Here is a 19,228-nt window from a genome sequence, read left to right on the forward strand (position 1 = left end):
ACTGATTCCCGGGATGGCCGGACTGACATATGAGGAGAGACTGGATCAACTGGGCCTTTATACATTGAAGTTTAGAAGGATGAGAAGGGATCTCATAGAAACATACAAGATTCTGACGGGACGGGACAGGTTAGATGCGGGTAGATTGTTCAGAACCAGGGAACACAGTCTTAGGATAAGGAGTAGGCCATTTAGGACTGAGATGAGGAGAAACTTCTTCACTCAGAGAGTTGTTAACCTGTGGAATTCCCTACTGCAGAGAGTTGTTGATGCCGGTTCATTGGATATATTCAAGAGGGAGTTAGATATGGCCCTTACGGCTAAAGGGATCAAGGGATATGGAGAGAAAGCAGGAAAGGGGTACTGAGGGAATGATCAGCCATGATCTTATCGAATGGTGGTGCAGGCTCGAAGGGCCGAATAGCCTACTCCTGCACCTATTTTCTATGTAAGAAGGCAATACAAATTGGCTTTTGCTAATGCGGAGAAATTCCTTGGGTCACAATCTCAATGTTGCACTCCTGTGTTAACCCTGCTGAAGTTTGGAGGATCTGCGGGAGGGCACCTCGTTTGCATGGGTCAGGTAGAGGCAAGCACCACTTTGGGTGGATATCCAGCACCTACCTGGCCCATGAAAGCCGGAAGCTTCAGCACCTGCCCACCAATGGCTAGAGTTGCCCAGGCCCCACCCCCTCAGTGAGGAAGACAGTTTGGTTATGTTTGGGTACCCAGGCATCTTGCCTAACCTGGACCCCACTGTTGAGGCCCACATATGCCCTTGTGGATACTGTTGCGTCTCTATTCACCAGCGTACCAACTGCTAGACAAATAGTCGGCCCCAAATGAGAGTCAGGAGTGGGAACTCATGTCTTGGGGAGTCCATGCACCAGGCTCCACCCTTTGCCTGTAGGAAATGGATGGGAGTTCTGCTCCTTACAAGGCAGTAAGGAAACTCCTGAAAATAGCGGAGGTCTGATGCAACCAGGTTTTCCTGGGAGTTCTGTCGGTTTCCCACCAGAGTTATGCCAGGAAATCGTGTGAATCGTCTGACTAATTTTTAAACCACTAATTTTTTAACCATGCTGTAAATCAGATCAATTTCTCAATGATGATTTGAATCTACACTTTCTAAGATTATCCTTTTAATGTAAGATTGCAGAATTGATTCTGTGCTAGCAATTCTTTTTGAGGTGGAAGGAGAAATTCTTAAAATAGAAATTGTCAAAGGACTTTTCTGTTGGAATATTGGCATTGATCAACTCTATATTTGGCAATTGCACCAATAAATGAATAACATGCACAGATATTCAGGCATATTTTCCATTTTTAAACATTCTGTTGAAAGGTTTTGTAGAATATGTTGTAAATCCCATTCTCGAAACTAGTGTTTTGTAATCAAAACTCTTGTGTATATAAAAAAAATAACATTGTATAACAGGTTTTTTCTGCCTTTTTAAGTATAATTTGGCATTACTTGGTTAGTGTAGCATCTTTCTGGGACATTGATTTTCTTTGGCTGCTATACTAACTACAAATGTCTGGAGGGAGTGATGCTTCTCTTTCTCCCTTTGGAAGGAGCTACCATATAGTTTAAAGAGAGCAATCAGGAATTTTGTACAAGTTAGTCATTAGTGTACAAGCTATAGTAAATTAGGTGCACGCACAGGCAATTGCTAATGGGCTTGGCAAGAAGCATAATATTTGACTCACCCATGTACTTGAATTATGAACTTGACCTTGAATGCCTTGGGTTATATTGATTTAGCTTTACTTAATCTTTGTTTTGATAACCAGAATTGTAATGTAAAGGAAAATTCAAGTGCAAATGAGGTTAACATTAGTAAACAGAAGAGCTGTTTTTATTTCAGCTTCAGGACATGGTGCCCATGCTGCCTTTGTTTAGCTGTATGGTGTTGCATGCTGTGCTTTCATCTGTGGGGCAGTTTCATAATAGAGTTGTAACAGATATTCGAGACAATCCTTTGCTTCTCCCGTGCTCTGCCAAATATACTTGAGGACCACTTTCATTTTATTTTTGCTTTCAGCTCGGTAAAAATGAATTTTTAACTCCAGCACATCTTACAGAAATCATGATACTCTGTGCCTGAAGGTACAGTATTTGTTCTCAATTGTGCTGTACAAACTACAGTAATTCTTCAAAGAATTCCCAATGTCACAAGAAATCCATATTATCTCCTGGCAACTGCACTTTCAGGGTAAAAGGATTTTGCTTTCAACATTAACAGTAATACATGCCTAATATCTGCAACATCCAGTAAATTCACCAGCAAAGAATGACTAAAAAAATGATTTAAGAAAGGGAAGATAGACTATGAAAGTAAACTAGCATGAAATATAAAAACAGATAGCAAGAGTTTCTACAGGTATTTAAAACAGGAGGCAGACAAAAAGCAGGAAACTATAGACCAGTTAGCCTTACATCTGTGGTTGGGAAAATGTTGGAGTCCTTTATTAAAGAAGCAGTAGCAGGATATTTGGTAAAGCATAATTCAGGCAGGCAGAGTCAGTATGGATTTATGAAGGGGAAGTCATGTTTGACAAATTTGCTGGAATTCTTTGAGCATGTAATGAACAGGGTGGATAAAGGGGAACCAGTGGATGTGGTGTATTTGGACTTCCAGAAGGCATTTGACAAGGTGCCACATAAAAGGTTACTGCACAAGATAAAAGTTCACCGGGTTGGGGGGGTAATATATTAGCATGGATAAAGGATTGGCTAACTAGCAGAAAACAGAGAGTTGAGATAAATGGCTCATTCTCGGGTTGGCAATCAGTAACTAGTGGGGTGCTGCAGGGTTCAGTGCTTGGACCCCAACTATTTACAATCTATATTAACGACTTGGAAGAAGGGACTGAGTGTAACGTAGCCAAGTTTGCTGACAATACAAAGATGGGAGGAAAAGCAATGTGTGAGGATGACAAAAAAACCTGCAAAAGGACATAGTCAGGCTAAATGAGTGGGCAAAAATTTGGCAGATGGAGTATAATGTTGGAAAGTGTGAGGTTATGCACTTTGGCAGAAAAAAATCAAAGACAAGTTATTATTTAAATGGAGAAAAATTGCAAAGTGCTGCAGTACAGTGGGACCTGGGGATCTTAGTGCATGAAACATAAATGGTTAGTATGCAGGTACAGCAAGTGATCAGGAAAGCCAATGGAATCTTGGCCTTTATTGCAAAGGGGATGGAGTATAAAAGCAGGGAAGTCTTGCTACAGTTAAACAGGGTATTGGTGAGGCTACACCTGAATACTGTGTGCAGTTTTGCTTTCCATATTTACGAAAGGATAAACTTGCTTTGGAGGCAGTTCAGAGAAGGTTGATTCTGGAGATGCGGGGTTGACTTATGAGGAAAGGTTGAGTAGGTTGGGCCTCTACTCATTGGAATTCAGAAGAATGAGAGGTGATCTTATCGAAGCGTATAAGATTATAAGGGGAGTTGACGAGGTGGATGCAGAGAGGATGTTTCTACCGATAGGAAAGACTAGAACTAAGGGGCATTATCCTAGAATAAAGGGCCATCCATTTAAAACTGAGATGAGGAGGAATTTCTTCTCTCAAGGTTGTAAATCTGCGGAATTCACTGCCTCAGAGAGCTGTGGAAGCTGGGTCATTGAATAAATTTAAGACTGAGATAGACAGTTTCTTAACTGATACGGGAATAAGGGGATTTGGGGAGCGGGCAGGGAAGTGGACCCGAGTCCATGATCGGATCAGCCATGATCGTATTAAATGGCGGAACAGGCTCGAGGGGACATATGGCCTACTCTTGCTCCTATTTCTTAGGTTCTTACGTTCTTAATCATCACCACTATCCCCAAATTCTCTCCACAAATTAAACAAATATACCTGATTCTTGCAATATACCTTTAAAAAGAAATGGCAAGTTTTAATATATATAATATACTAAACATTGGAATCTAATATTATAAGACACCTGTTAAAGACCACAGAGGTTTTTGCTCTCTCAGATGTCAAATAATGTAAATCCCTTGCTATTTGACGCATCTTATCACATGCATGAAATGCACTAGAACCAGCAGGTTCTTGGAATATAACAGTGCACAGTCAATTACACTATAATTAAACATTGTGCTTCTACAAAAGTCCGAAAAGCTAACAATGAGCAATGACTATTTATCCAAATAACAAATGAATAAATAGACTGTCCTCAGGCAGCCTAAAGATATGGGTATTCTTGTATGCTAGTAATATTTTGAAACCATAGATCTAGAGCAAGTTATGAACTTACTGCACTATTGGAAAGATGCTCATCTGGATTGTTCAACAATTTGTAGTAACGCTCCATTTCCCATCCTTTCCCAGTCATAGTAGCTTAAAAATGTTTGTTCATCATATTCCCAACGTTGCTTTAGTCTATGTCCAACTCTCTTGTCACATTATAACTACATTCAGCTTTTAGAACCAATCCCTGGGATTTACATCTCTTTAAATAACAAAAGAAAGACTTGCATTTATATAGCGCCTTTCACAACCTCAGGACGTCCCAAAGCACTTTATAGCCAATGAATTACTTTTGCAGTATAGTCACTGTTGTAATGTAGAAATTTGAAAGTATTAGTTTTCTTGTTGGTAGTTAATTTATAAGGGTCTTTTTGAGGCTTGCATTTGCTTGCTCCAGGACTCAATAAAGCTCTACAAATCTAAACAATATGGTAAAATACTTTTTTCCCCCTTAATTATCTTGAACACATGAGCACAGAATGTTAAGAGATGATTTACTTGGATCCTCAGGAAATTCTGGTTTATTTAAACAAAAATGTGAAAAGGAAGATCATCTGTCTTTCCGCATAATGTTTCAAACCAATCAAACCATCATTTCAGTTTATGAAGTGTTGTACACCAGACACCAAGATATAACTGGGTGTTAACAAATTTTGATATGTCCCTACATTGGAGGGATTGGGGTAGGATGGGGTGGTTAGAATATATTGAAAACTTCTAGTAAAGAACTTGGGAAAAGTGAAGAACGACCCAACAAGAAGCAGTGCAAGACTTTATTGCAGCAGTGCCAATGCGAGCATGTATAAACAGACTGGCGCTGTAGTGAATTTAAGGTTGGCAGCTCTGCTGAGATCACAGACGTGGAGGATGTTGATAGGATTACTGGAAATGGGTTCCAATTGATTGTTGTTCACCTCTAAGGCTGTGAGCCCATCGTTGGCTTTGGGAGAGTGTTTTTGCCCAGCTCACTTGGGTCTATGGCAGGTCCAGCAACAGGAATTGCAGACAGGTTTGTGGGGCAGCTGGAAACTGGGAGATCAGTTGATTTGATTAGCTCTTGTTCAAGCTCATCTTGCTGACAACATAAATGATGTGCCCCTGTAATTGGCTCTCAACATATATAACAGTTTCATTTATGGAGGTGATGAAAGGAAGGAGATGAATACATTTCAAACCCCATCTCTTGTTACGGATATTGCCTACGATTCACGTTAAATTTGAACCATGCCCATTGCATTTATTACTGTCATTTAACTACATAGCAGTGGCTACATTTCAAAAGTAATTCATTGGTTGTGAAATACTTTGGTATTTCTGAGGATGTGACGAGGAGTTACGTCAATATAGGTTCTTTCATTTTTACTTTGTTAAACCAGCTGGTCATCACTGGGTTGCAGAATTTGTAAATGCCATTCGCCTTTCCCTTTTATGCTGTTGGTAGTCAAAGTAAACTTTCATTTTCAGTGCCCCTGGAACTGAGCTAAAATCAATGGATGGAAAATATGGGAGATGTGGCCAAGTTCTTGACATGTACTCTGCACCAGAAACCCTGAAGGTGAAAATTTGCTACCAGGAATATTCCCTCAAATAGTGCCGTAGTATTATTTTACACTCATCTGAGCCACAGAACAAGCCTGTGTAACCCTAGTGTATTGTTTAATCTGGAAAATGGCACCATTTGTCAGTGCAGCAGTCTATCACCTTAGCTTATGAGTTGAAATTTGGGATATTTGGCTCGAATAAGCAAACTTCTGACCAAGAAATGAACGTGCCACCAACTGAGCCAAGCTGACAGACCTGGGGCCTGTGCTGTCAAAGGATTGAGTAGACAGCTGGCAAAGGCTCCAGCTTGTGATCAGTGGAGAATGAATTTGTGAGCAATGAAGAATAGGTATGAATAAGCTTCTAACCCAGTAGGTGAGCCTAGAAGTCTTGGCACTTGATGAAAGTATTTAACTTGATGAAAGTGCTATTGCTGGCCATCTGTGATGTATACAGATTATATTCTTGTTGTAAAACTACTGATGCATGAAATAATTGTTTTAAATTTCTTCTTTATATTTGTGGTCATTCTTTAAGCATCCTCAATGCACCATCCCTTAACAGAGGACATCGTTCTCTGCTAGTTCTCAGCAACAACTAGCTCCTATGTGGGTAATCTGCCCTCCAAAATGGTAATAAACATCTAATTATATTTTTGCATTCCTATCTCTGGTGAAGTGTCTCATGGACATGAGGACTTGGCTGAGGTCAAAGGAACCTTGTGTAGAACTCAAGCACAACATGTTTCCCCCCCCCCCCCCCCCCACCACCATCATCACCACCCCATTCCACCCATTTGTGCCAGTGTACTAGCACAGCTTGGTCTGCCCTCCAGGCCACTATAACCAGTGCCTGTGAAGAGACACTTGGTCACTCAACCAGAAAATATCAGGACTGGTTTGATGAAAATGATCAGGAGATCGAAGAACTAATAGATGCAAGCGCAAAGCATTTCTGAGCCTCAAGCAACAACCCAACTCGGGAGCTGCAAAACAACATTACAGAAGGCTCAAGGCTCAGGTCCAACAAAAAACCCGGGACCTAAAGAACAAGTGGTGGATGGAGAAAGCACAGGAGATACAACAACTGGCCGACAGCCTCGATATGCGAGGATTCTTCACTGCAGTCAAGGCCACCTACGGTCCAAACACCCAAGGCCCCACCCCACTCCTGGCCAAGAACAGGGAAACACTCATCAAGGACACCGAGGCTGTTAGGGCCCGATGGAAGGAGCACTTTGAAGATCTCCTCAATCGAGACTCTGTCTTTGACTCAAGTGTTCTCGATTCCATCCCACATCATGCCATCCACCACCAACTCAGTGAAACTCCAACGTTGCAACAAAGACATAAAACAGCTTAAGAATAACAAGGCTACGGGTGCAGATGGAATCCCTGCTGAGGCGCTAAAATATGGCGGAGAGGCACTGTTGGCGCAGATACATGACCTCATCTCTCTCATCTGGAGGGAGGAGAGCATGCCGGGAGATCTCAAAGATGCAGTGATTGTGAACATTTTTAAAAAGGGTGACAAGTCCGCCTGTGGCAACTACAGGGGAATTTCCCTGCTTTCAGCCACTGGGAAAGTTGTCGCTCGAGTTCTCCTCAATCGTCTTCTCCCTGTGGCTGAGGAGCTCCTCCCGGAATCACAATGCGGATTTTGTCCCCTACGGGGCACAACAGACATGATCTTTGCAGCACACCAGTTGCAGGAAAAATGCAGGGAGCAGTGCCAGCCCTTGTACATGGCCTTTTTCGATCTTACTAAGGCCTTTGACACTGTCAACCGCGAGGGTCTATGGAGTGTCCTCCTCCATTTCGGATGCCCCCAAAAGTTTGTCAACATCCTTTGCCTGCTTCACGATGACATGCAGGCCGTGATCCTTGCCAATAGTTCCATTACAGACCCAATCCACATCCGGACCGGGGTCAAGCAGTTCTGCGTTATCACTCCAATCCTCTTCTCAATCTTCCTCGCTGCCATGTCCACCTCACAATCAACAAGCTCCCCACTGGAGTGGAATTAAACTACAGAACCAGTGGGAAGCTGTTTAACCTACGCCGCCTCCAGGCCAGGTCCAAGATCACCCCAACCTCTGTCGTTGAGCTGCAGTATGCGGACGATGCCTGCGTCTGCACACATTCAGAGGCTGAACTCCAGGTTCTAGCCAATGTATTCACTGAGGCATATGAAAGCATGGGCCTTACGCTTAACATCCGTAAGACAAAGGTCCTTCACCAACCTGTCATCGCTGCACAGCACTGCCCTCCAATCATCAAGATCCACGACGCGGCCCTGGACAACGTGGACCATTTCCCATATCTCGGGAGTCTCTTATCAACAAAGGCAGATGTTGATGTGGAGATTCAGCATCGCCTCCAGTGCGCCAGTGCAGCCTTCGGCCGCCTGTGGAAAAGAGCGTTTGATGACCAGGCCCTCAAATCTACCATCAAGCTCATGGTGTACAGGGCTGTAGTAATACCCGCCCTCCTGTATGGGTCTGAGGCATGGACAACGTACAGAAGGCACCTCAAGTCGCTGGAGATATATCACCAACGATGTCTCCGCAAGATCCTGCAAATCTCCTGGGAGGACAGGCGCACCAACATCAGTGTCCTCGACCAGGCTAACATCCCCAGCATTGAAGCACTGACCACACTCAATCAGCTTCACTGGGCAGGCCACATAGTACTCATGCCAGATACGAGATTCCCTAAGCAAATGCTTTATGTGGAGCTCCTTCATGGAAAACGAGCCAAAGGAGGACAGCGGAAACATTATAAGGACACCCTCAAAGCCTCCCTGGTAAAGTGCGACATCACCACTGACACCTGGGAGACCCTGGCCGCAGACCGCCTGAGGTGGAGAAAGTCCATCCGGGAGGGCGTTGAGCTCTTTTGAGTCTCAGCGCAAGGAGTATGAAGAGGCCAGGTATAGGCAGTGGAAGGAGCGCGCGGCAAACCAGCCCTACCGACCCCTTCTCCCGACAAATGTCTGTCCCACCTGTAACAGGGTCTGTGGCTCCCGTATCGGACTGTTCAACCATCAAAGAACTCACTTTGGGAGTGGAAGCAAGTCCTCCTCGATTCCGAGGGACTGCCTATGATGGACAAGCACAGCACTGTGCTGGCATTGTCATTCTACCAATGCATTTGGGACCATTGGAACTTGGAGCTCCTGATTCGATCAGTTATCAGCAGGCTGGCAATAGAATGTGTCACTTGTACTTAAATTAGCATCAGGCAAATTAAGCTAATTGCAAAAAAGATATTGAAAGCTATGCATCTGTGTAAACTTTTATACCTTACTTCCCAGTACCTATTGTTACAGCAGATCTACCATGTGATTTTCCATCAATTATAGGATGGTGTTGCAACATGTAATGCCACAGAGTAATAGGATATGGGTTCTTGCCCATAATTTCCATACAGGTGTTCCCAGTTTCAGCCAAGTTGACAAAGCAGAGGCTGAGTGCTTTTGAGAAAGGGGGGGGGGGGGTTATTTTTTGGTTGCATGATTCTTCTCTCATTTTAGCTCTTGAGCCAATTTTCTTCTATCCTTATAGGGAATTTATTACTTTGGCCTTCTCTCTATCTCTCCATTTCTCGCTCTCATGATCTCTCTATCTCTCTCTTTCTTGCTCTAATGGTCTCTATCGCTCTATTTCTTGCTCTCGTGATCTCTCTTTCTTGCTCTCATAATCTCTCTCTTTCTCGCTCTCATGATCTCTCTCTATCTCTCCATGATTTATTTTTCAGTCTGACACTGCTTGTCTTTTTGCCTTGTCAATCTTGAACAAGCTATGGCTTGGGGAGATCGCAAGAGATTTGAATGTAGTGTTCTAAATTACTTTTTGATTTGGTTCAATCCAATTGTGTGGTGGTTAGCGGAGATCAATCCACAACAAACACAGATAGCAGCGATTTTGTTTCCAAACCAGAAACAAAGTTGAAATAACTGCTAACCATCTAACAATTCAAGTCTAACTGAATTTTAAATTGACAATCTAGGCAATCCCTAAAACCTGGATAAACTTGGCTTATGAGCAAGCGCACTTAAAAATATCAGTTGTGAAATCTGTTCTAATTTTATTTTATATAAATGCCATAGGTCAATATTTAATATTTTGAAAGGGACGGGAGGGTGGGGGGTGGGTGCAAAGCAGCAAATTGAGTCATTCAGAGATGCCTTCTGCTGCCCATAAAAAAAAATCTGACCAATATTTGCAGTCCCTGCTGCTGTTGCTGATACTCTTGAAAGTTGTCCATTAGGCACACTGGCTATACATCCTAAACAACTGCAGCTGGAATAATAAAAACCTAAAATATTTGCAGTGCATTTCTCTGCTAAGCAAGACCAGATTTTGTGACTTTGTTCTAAAGGAGAATTCCAGAAATTGAAATGGTAACAATAATACTGGCATAGATAGTCATGCCAGGTATTGATTAGATGAATCATTTATGTATCAGTTCAATTTCACCCCTGCAAAATGTGGCTGAAAATTTTAAACTCTAGTGTTGATCACTTCTAATGTTAAAATGTACAATAATTAATCTAGTTTAAATAATGCTAACTAGATTGAGTTAGAGGGTAAGGAGTACAAATAATTACCTTGGCAGTGGGGGAAACTGGGAATAATGAACATTGGTCCCAAACTTATTTTATAGCAAATTGCAAGAAGGACTTTTAAGAACAACTTATTTTCTTTCATAACATTTTCAAATAATTATTTTTAATTTGCTACATATTTTTCAAAGAAAATAAACAGAAAGTCCGTATTGGAGGATGTTTCCTCAATGATATTATCCAAGGAGGATAAAAAGATTGTAGGATGCATTGTAATCCTGTATTTTCTTTTTTACTTTTACATTCAGAAACTGTTGGTTAGACGGATCCAATAGACAAAAGGGAGCCTGGAGAGCCTACAAATGATGACCTTGTAGCCTGTTTCATTAAAAATTAATCGGTTGGAAAACATTAATTCACAGGCTGAAAAGAGCTTGTCTGGAGCCGATGCACTGATATGGTTATTCATATAATTATGAGTTGCCAGTTGTCCATCCATGATGCTGCCATGCATTCAGTTGTAAATTTGAAAGATTGTGTGAGACTATTCTCCATAATGCAGTATGATGATTTAGACAATTTATTTGCCATCCACATTAATAATCAGTCTAAAATGAATGAGCAGAAAGCTTGTAAGTTGTTTATGTAATGATGCAGCTTTTGCAGAATGGATTTTTTAAATAGCCCAATATTCTTTAGCTTCTTGCAAAACAGTAGAGACTCAGAAATATAATATATTCTTTTAATTTCTTTCTTTCAGTGTTTTCATCTGTGAGCCTGCTTCTACATCCTGAACGGTCAGCAACTCTGATGGTGTACGAAGACATTGTTCAGATTGTCTCAGGATTTCAGGGTATGTACTGGAAGAATATGACACATAATTTGAAATGATTCCTTAAATTGTTATTAGTAAAGGCATAATCCCACAAGGGAGAGGACTTCAAATGACTGTCCAATTGGAGTTTGTATTCGGTTTGAAAGCTGTTATTTGGGTTTTTTTAAATATGTTGCAATATTATTATGTTATTCTCCTGGAATTTTTAAGAATGATGTCCTTGTAAACTAAATTTTGTGGTGCAAGGACATGTTTTCCAGTAGTTTTATACCTCCTAAATCATAATCCATGGTGTTGGTGCCTCTGAAATCACATGTCATTTGTGCCTCATTAGCTGAGCAGTCAACATAGTTTGATGACTATTGCGCTGTTTTCATAATTAGATGGGGTGGGGAGGGAACATCTGTTTATATTATTGATGTGAATGTACAAAGTCATGAGTAGTTAAGGATGAGTTAGTCATCCTGCGGGTGAGGGTACTTATTTGTTTTGGATTGCATGTACACATGTCACACTGATACCAAACCAGCTCTAAACTGTATCAAGCTGAACTGTAATTTGGAGATGCAATTCATTTTGTAATGTCTTCAAATATCTTAAGACTTTGCATTATTTTCTAAATGTATCAACAGATTTTGAAAGTATTTGCAATGTATTATACAGCCTAACTTGAATGTATCTAAAATGAACCATCAGATGTGTAAAATAGAATTCAGAATACAGTGAAATTAAAAACATTTAGAGATATTCCTTGATGCCAGAAGCGAAGAGGGTTTTGTTTCAACCGTTTCATGGCCCCCAAGAAGATAATGTTTTAATTTGCTCGTTTTGGATTTCAAATGTCTGAAAATATTTCTCAAAGACAAATTCAAGATAGTTATTTTGCTGCTCATGATTCAAGAGTTTTGTCCCAATCATGAGCTACCAACCATCAGGATATTCATCTGTGGGACTGCTGTTTGGTTTCGCTTCTGCTCCAGGACTCTTCGGCGGAAGATTCATGTTTGCTTATCCAAGGGGTGGGTGGTGATGTGGGTCAGAAGATGCTTTGGATCTGGGTTTGCAATAACAGCTTTTGGATGAAAGCAGCTTTTCTTGCTGCCGATGTGGATGTGCCTATATTGCAATTTTGGACCATTCTTCTTGCGCATCTTTAAAAAAGGAGCTGGATCAATAGCTATTAAGAAGCTGGACTGCGGATTATAGGGAGAGCTAATAACACTGCTTGTTTTTTTTATCTTCAGGGTCAATCAAGGAAGGAAATTAGTATTCCTTAAAGTAGGGATCAACGGGCAGTGTAGGAGGGAAGTCAATGATAGCAATTATACCTGAGGTCGGGATCAAGTGGATTTGATGAGCTGAATAGACTTTTTTCAATCTGGATTTTCTTTATAGATTAATACAAACCTAATTGAGTGTGCCTTTCCTTGGCACAGTATTTTATATATGCTTATATTATATATATATTATTTATTTGGTTATGATGAATATGTTCTGGTATATTTTAGTACACTGAGCAGCCTCAGTCACTTTATTAAAAAAAATATTGGGGATGAAGCAGATGTCATATTTAGGCTTATTAAATTCTTGCACTGATTTAAAAGTAATGTTCACCTAGCTTACTCTGGTGTATTTGTTCCTTGTGCTTCACAAGGACTTTCACCACAGACAAGGTGAGATGGAAAACTGGCAAGTGAGTTATCTCTTCTCTTCTTCCCCCTGCCACACACCCCTCCTTTCAGGAGCAGGTCATCTGTCCATCTTCCCAAGGAATGATGCTTTAGGAGGAAGAAAAAAAATGTCAATTTTGATACCTCCTAAAGTGCTTTATAGTTCTTGCACTGGCATTAGGACAAAATAGAAAGTTCAGTGATGTTTTTTGTATAAGATTATGAATTAAAACAGACCTATACTTTTTCAAAAAAATATGTATATTTTTAGAAGTTGGGCTGGGAAATAGAATACATTCTATCCCACTTTCATATCAGATGTTGCATCCCATCCTGTGCCTTCTATGAGTGAGATTGCCAATTTGCTCCAATTTATGGGTGGTTTTGTGCGATACACCTGCACCTACTCAGGATTAGGTTCAGCCTGACTAATCTTACTTTACAGAGGATTTTTGTAGTTGACAGGGATTACTATCCATCACTCAGGACTGGATTTGAATCCAGTCCCAGAGGAGAAAGGGCATAAGCTAACCACTGTATCATCTCACTAATGATGAAAAGAAAATGTGGGGTAAAACTTCCTTCCGTGAATGAACTCTGCATAGATGTTGCAATAAGATAAACAGATACTCGTCATCATTCTACTGCAACACTGTATCTTGAGGTTGTAGAAATGTTGAAGTCTACTGCATCAATGCCTCAACATCACGTCAAGGGCCAACTGAATCTGAAACCAAAGTGGTGGCCAGAAAGCAGATTGTACTATCTAGATGTAGCCACTATGTCAGAAGCTAATTCAGGATTGAGCTGTAGAAAATCAAATTTACCTATTCTAGTGATTGTATTTTAAAATTAATTTATTTTCAAGAAGAAATTCCAAATAAGTTTCTCTCTTTTCTTCCACCCGCCCCGTCCCCATGACTTTAACGTGCCTGGAGGCACTAAAACTTTCACTTGCAGGTTTAGCACTCAAGCGCTGATTAGAAGCAAATTTGGCGGAACGGTATATGTAGCCTCCACGCGCTCACTTCCACTGAAGGTATGCAGTGCGCTGGCTGATACACAACGGCATGTTTCAGAATGGCTTGGGGATTGAGGGAGAGTGCGCACCAATTCTCGACGCTGTACTGGTGGAGCAGGTCCAGAGGAGGAGGATGCTATGAGGCTGCAGAGTGACTTGGATAGGTTAGGTGAGTGGGCAAATGCATGGCAGATGAAGTATAATGTGGATAAATGTGAGGTTATCCACTTTGGTGGTAAAAACAGAGAGACAGACTATTATCTGAATGGTGACAGATTAGGAAAAGGGGAGGTGCAACGAGACCTGGGTGTCATGGTACATCAGTCATTAAAGGTTGGCATGCAGGTACAGCAGGCGGTTAAGAAAGCAAATGGCATGTTAGCCTTCATAACGAGGGGATTTGAGTATAGGGGCAGGGAGGTGTTGCTGCAGTTGTACAGGGCCTTGGTGAGGCCACACCTGGAGTATTGTGAACAGTTTTGGTCTCCTAACTTGAGGAAGGACATTCTTGCTATTGAGGGTGTGCAGCGAAGGTTCACCAGACTGAATCCCGGGATGGCTGGACTGACATATCAAGAAAGACTGGATCAACTGGGCTTGTATTCACTGGAGTTCAGAAGAATGAGAGGGGACCTCATAGAAACGTTTAAAATTCTGACGGGTTTAGACAGGTTAGATGCAGGAAGAATGTTCCCAATGTTGGGTAAGTCCAGAACCAGGGGTCACAGTCTAAGGATAAGGGGTAAGCCATTTAGGACTGAGATGAGGAAAAACTTCTTCACCCAGAGAGTGGTGAACCTGTGGAATTCTCTACCACAGAAAGTTGTTGAGGCCAATTCACTAAATATATTCAAAAAGAAGTTAGATGTAGTCCTTACTACGAGGGGGATCAAGGGGTATGGCGAGAAAGCAGGAATGGGGTACTGATGCATGTTCAGCCATGAACTCATTGAATGGTGATGCAGGCTCGAAGGGCCGAATGGCCTACTCCTGCACCTATTTTCTATGTTTCTACCCCAGGGAAGGGATCCACCTCCCCCTCCTGTCCCTTTCTCCTGCAGCAGCTGGTGCTACTTTGCCTTATGTCTTCCTCCCATTTCTCCTGCAGACCAAGAGGAACCCCCAGCAAGATGCCCAAAACCAAGCACTCCCTTTCTCCTGGTGGCTTGCTATCTTTAGGTGAAGCCCTCAGGGAAATTCCAGAATATATATTAAGAGTGTTGAAGACTTGACAAACTGTCCCAGATAGTCTCCCTATGTGTCTCAAAAGTCCTCTTCAAACCTCCAGCAGCAAGTGAGCAGTGAAAGTTGAGCATGTCTTTAAGTAGTGCTTGAAATCCTCAGCACCGACTGTTTTACTACTGATCAGCTGGTCGTTGTTGGGAGAGGGCTTTATTTGAAGCACCAGCCAACAAAATGCCAAGCAGTCGCTTTTTAATGAGCGCTAGCAGGCAATTTAATTGTCAATCAGACCCTTGCCTGAAATCAATTGAGGAAAGATTCTATCGTAGATGACCCTCCCGCTCCTCGCCGACCTCCGACCCTCCGCTCCTCACCGACGACCGGGCCGCCCGCTGCCGAGTGTGTTACTCCCCTGCACCCCGCTGATTTCGGATTCGTCTACAAACTGTGTTTCCGACCTCTGCCCACTCACAGCCCTCGTCCAGGCAGGTAAGTGATTGGCTGGTTGATAAGTATCTGTCTTTCTCTTTTTTATGTAGGTCCCTTGTAGTCAGAATCAGGTGAATTTATAATGGGGAACAAACAAATGGCAGACTAATTGAACAAATACTTTGGTTCTGTCTTCACGAAGGAAGACACAAATAACCTTCCGGAAATACGAGGGGACCGAGGGTTTAGCGAGAAGGAGGAACTGAGGGAAATCCTTATTAGTCAGGAAATTGTGTTAGGGAAATTGATGGGATTGAAGTCCGATAAATCCCCAGGGCCTGATAGTCTGCATCCCAGAGTATTTAAGGAAGTGGCCCTAGAAATAGTGGATGCATTGGTGATCATTTTCCAACATTCTATAGACCCTGAATCAGTTCCTATGGATTGGAGGGTAGCCACTTTTTAAAAAAGGAGGAGAGAGAAAACAGGGAATTACAGACCAGTTAGCCTGACATCGGTAGTGGGGAAAATGTTGGAATCAATTATTAAAATATAATAGCAGCGCATTTGGAAAGCAGTGACAGGATCGGTCCAAGTCAACATGGATTTATGAAAGGGAAATCATGCTTGACAAATCTTCTAGAATTTTTTGAGGATGTAACAAGTAGAGTGGACAAGGAAGAACCAGTGGATGTGTTGTATTTGGACTTTCAAAAGGCTTTTGACAAGGTCCTACACAAGAGATTAGTGTGCAAAATTAAAGCACGTGATATTGGGGGTAATGTATTGATGTGGATAGAGAACTGGTTGGCAGACATGCAGCAAAGAGTAAGAATAAACAGGTCCTTCTCAGAATGGCAGGCAGTGACTAGTTGGATACCACAAGGTTCAGTGCTGGGACCCCAGCTATTTACAATATACATTAATGATTTGGACGAAGGAATTGAATGTAATATCTCCAAGTTTGCAGATGACACTAAGCTGGGTGGCAGTGTGAGCTGTGAGGGGAGGATGCTAAGGGGCTGCAGGGTGACTTGGACAGGTTAGGTGAATGGGCAAATGCAGTATAATGTGGATAAGTATGAGGTTATCCACTTTGGTGGCAAAAACAGGAAGGCAGAATATTATCTGAATGGTGACAGATTAGGAAAAGGGGAGGTGCAACGAAACCTGGGTGTCATGGTACATCAGTCATTGAAAGTTGGCATGCAGGTAAAGCAGGCGGTGAAGAAGGCAAATGGCATGTTGGCCTTCATAGCGAGAGGAATTGAGTATAGGATTAGGGAGGTCCTACTGCAGTTGTACAGGGCCTTGGTGAGGCCACACCTTGAATATTGTGTACAGTTTTGGTCTTCTAATCTGAGGAAGGACATTCTTGCTATTGAGGGAGTGCAGTTAAGCTTCACCAGACTGATTCCCGGGATGGCAGGACTGACGTGAAGAAAGATTGGATCGACTAGGCTTATATTCACGGGAATTTTGAAGAATGAGATGGGATCTCATAGAAACATATAAAATTCTGATGAGATTGGACAAATTAGATGCAGGAAGAATGTTCCCGATGTTGGGGAAGTTCAGAACCAGGGGTCACAGTCTAAAGATAAGGGGTAAGCCATTTAGGACCGAGATGAGGAGAAACTTCTTCACTCAGAGAATTGGGAACCTGTGGAATTCTCTACCACAGAAAGTTGTTGAGGCCAGTTCATTAGATATATTCAAAAGGGAGTTAGATGTGGCCCTTACGGCTAAATGGATCAAGGGGTATGGAGAGAAAGCAGGAATGGGGAACTGAAGTTGCATGATCATATTGAATGGTCTACTCCTGCACCTATTTTCTATGTTTCTACAACAGATAAGTCTAATTAGAGGAACGGCAGGGCATCTCAGTCCTGTGGCATGTGGGAAGTCCTGGACCCTTCGCGCAGCCTAGACAGCCATGTGTGCAGGTGGTGTCTCCAGCTTCAACTACTCGAGCTCCGCGTTTCGGAGCTTGAGTAGCAGCTGGAGTCACTACGGTGCATCCGTGAGGCTGAGAGCTACGTGGATTGCACATTTCAGGAGGTGGTCACCCCGCAGTTTAAAAGCATGCAGGCAGAGGGGAAGTGGGTGACTACCAGATGGAGGAAGAATGCTAGGCAGATAGTGCAGGAGTTCCCCCATGAGCCCACGTTGCTTTCCAATCGGTATTCTCTTCTGAGCACCGGTGTGGGCGATGGTGCCTCTGGGGACTGCAGCCAGAGCCACGTCCAAGGCACCACGGGTGGCTCAGCTGCACAGGGGGAGGGACAAAGAATAAAAGAGCTTTAGTGGTAGAGGATTCAATAGTTAGGGGAATAGAGAGGTATTTCTGGAGACGTGACTCCAGGATGGCTTGGTGCCTCCCTAGTGCCAGGATCAAGGATGCCATAGAGCGGCGGCAGGGCATTCTGGGGTCTTCCTCTGCTAAATGGTATATACTTCAATGCAAGGAGTATAGTGAATAAGGCGGATGAACTGAGAGCACAGGTAGACAATTCGGTGTATGACATTATAGCCATTACAGAGACATGGCTGAAAGAGGGGCAATTTGCTGGAATTCTTTGAGGATGTAACGAAGAGGGTGGATAAAGGGGAACCAGTGGATGTGGTGTATTTGGATTTCCAGAAGGCATTTGACAAGGTGCCACATAAAAGGTTACTGCACAAGATAAAAATTCACGGGATTGGGGGTAATATATTAGCATGGATAGAGGATTGGCTAATGAACAGAAAACAGAGTCAGGATAAATGGTTCATTCTCTGGTTGGCAATCAGTAACTAGTGGGGTGCCGCAGGGATCAGTGCTGGGACCCCAACTATTTTCAATCTATATTAACAAATTGGAAGAAGGGACTGAGTGCAACGTAGCCAAGTTTGCTGACGATAAAGATGGGAGGAAAAGCAATGTGTGAGGAGGAAACACAAAATTTGCAAAAAGATATAGACAAGCTAAGTGAGTGGGCAAAAATTTGGCAGATGGAAAGTGTGAGGTCATGCACTTCGGCAGAAAAAATAGAAAAGCAAATTATAATTTAAATGGAGAAAAATTGCAAAGTGCTGCAGTACAGAGGGACCTGGGGGTCCTTGTGCATGAAACACAAAAGGTTAGTATGCAGGTACAGCAAGTGATCAGGAAGACCAATGGAATCTTGGCCTTTATTGCAAAGGGGATGGAGTATAAAAGAAGGGAAGTCTTACTACAGTTTTTTAAGGTATTGGTGAGGCCACACCTGGAATACTTCGTGCAGTTTGGTTTCCATATTTACGAAAGGATATACTTGCTGTGGAGGCAGTTCAGAGAAGGTTCATTAGGTTGATTCCGGGGATGAGGGGGTTGACTTATGAGGAAAGGTTGAGTAGGTTGGGCCTCTACTCATTGGAATTCAGAAGAATGAAAGGTGATCTTATAGAAAAGTATAAGATTTTGAGGGGGCTTGATAAGGTGGATGCAGAGAGGATGGTTCCACTGGTGGGGGAGACTAGTACTAGAGGGCGTGATCTTGGAATAAGGGGCCACCCATTTAGAACTGAGATGAGGAGAAATTTCTTCCCTCAGAGGGTTGTGAATCTGTGGAATTCGCTGCCTCAGAGAGCTGTGGAAGCTGGGATATTAAATAAATTTAAGACAGAAATAGACAGTTTCTGAAACAATAAGGGGTTATGGGGAGCGGGCAGGGAAGTGGAGCTGAGTCCATGATCAG

At 42.5% G+C, this 19,228-nt stretch overlaps 1 protein-coding gene across 3 annotated transcripts in view; it reads left to right on the top strand.

Moving 5' to 3' along the window:
- fam171a1 (family with sequence similarity 171 member A1) overlaps positions 1-19,228 on the top strand; it is a 265,170-nt gene that overhangs the window by 175,137 nt on the left and 70,805 nt on the right. For all 3 annotated transcript variants that reach the window (XM_070881331.1, XM_070881332.1, XM_070881333.1), the window contains one exon: positions 11,133-11,225. In XM_070881331.1, coding sequence (XP_070737432.1) covers positions 11,133-11,225 — 93 coding nt within the window. The remainder of the gene's footprint in view (positions 1-11,132; positions 11,226-19,228) is intronic.

Source organism: Pristiophorus japonicus, chromosome 5 (genome assembly GCF_044704955.1).
Source record: "Pristiophorus japonicus isolate sPriJap1 chromosome 5, sPriJap1.hap1, whole genome shotgun sequence".
Lineage (NCBI taxonomy): Eukaryota > Metazoa > Chordata > Chondrichthyes > Pristiophoridae > Pristiophorus > Pristiophorus japonicus.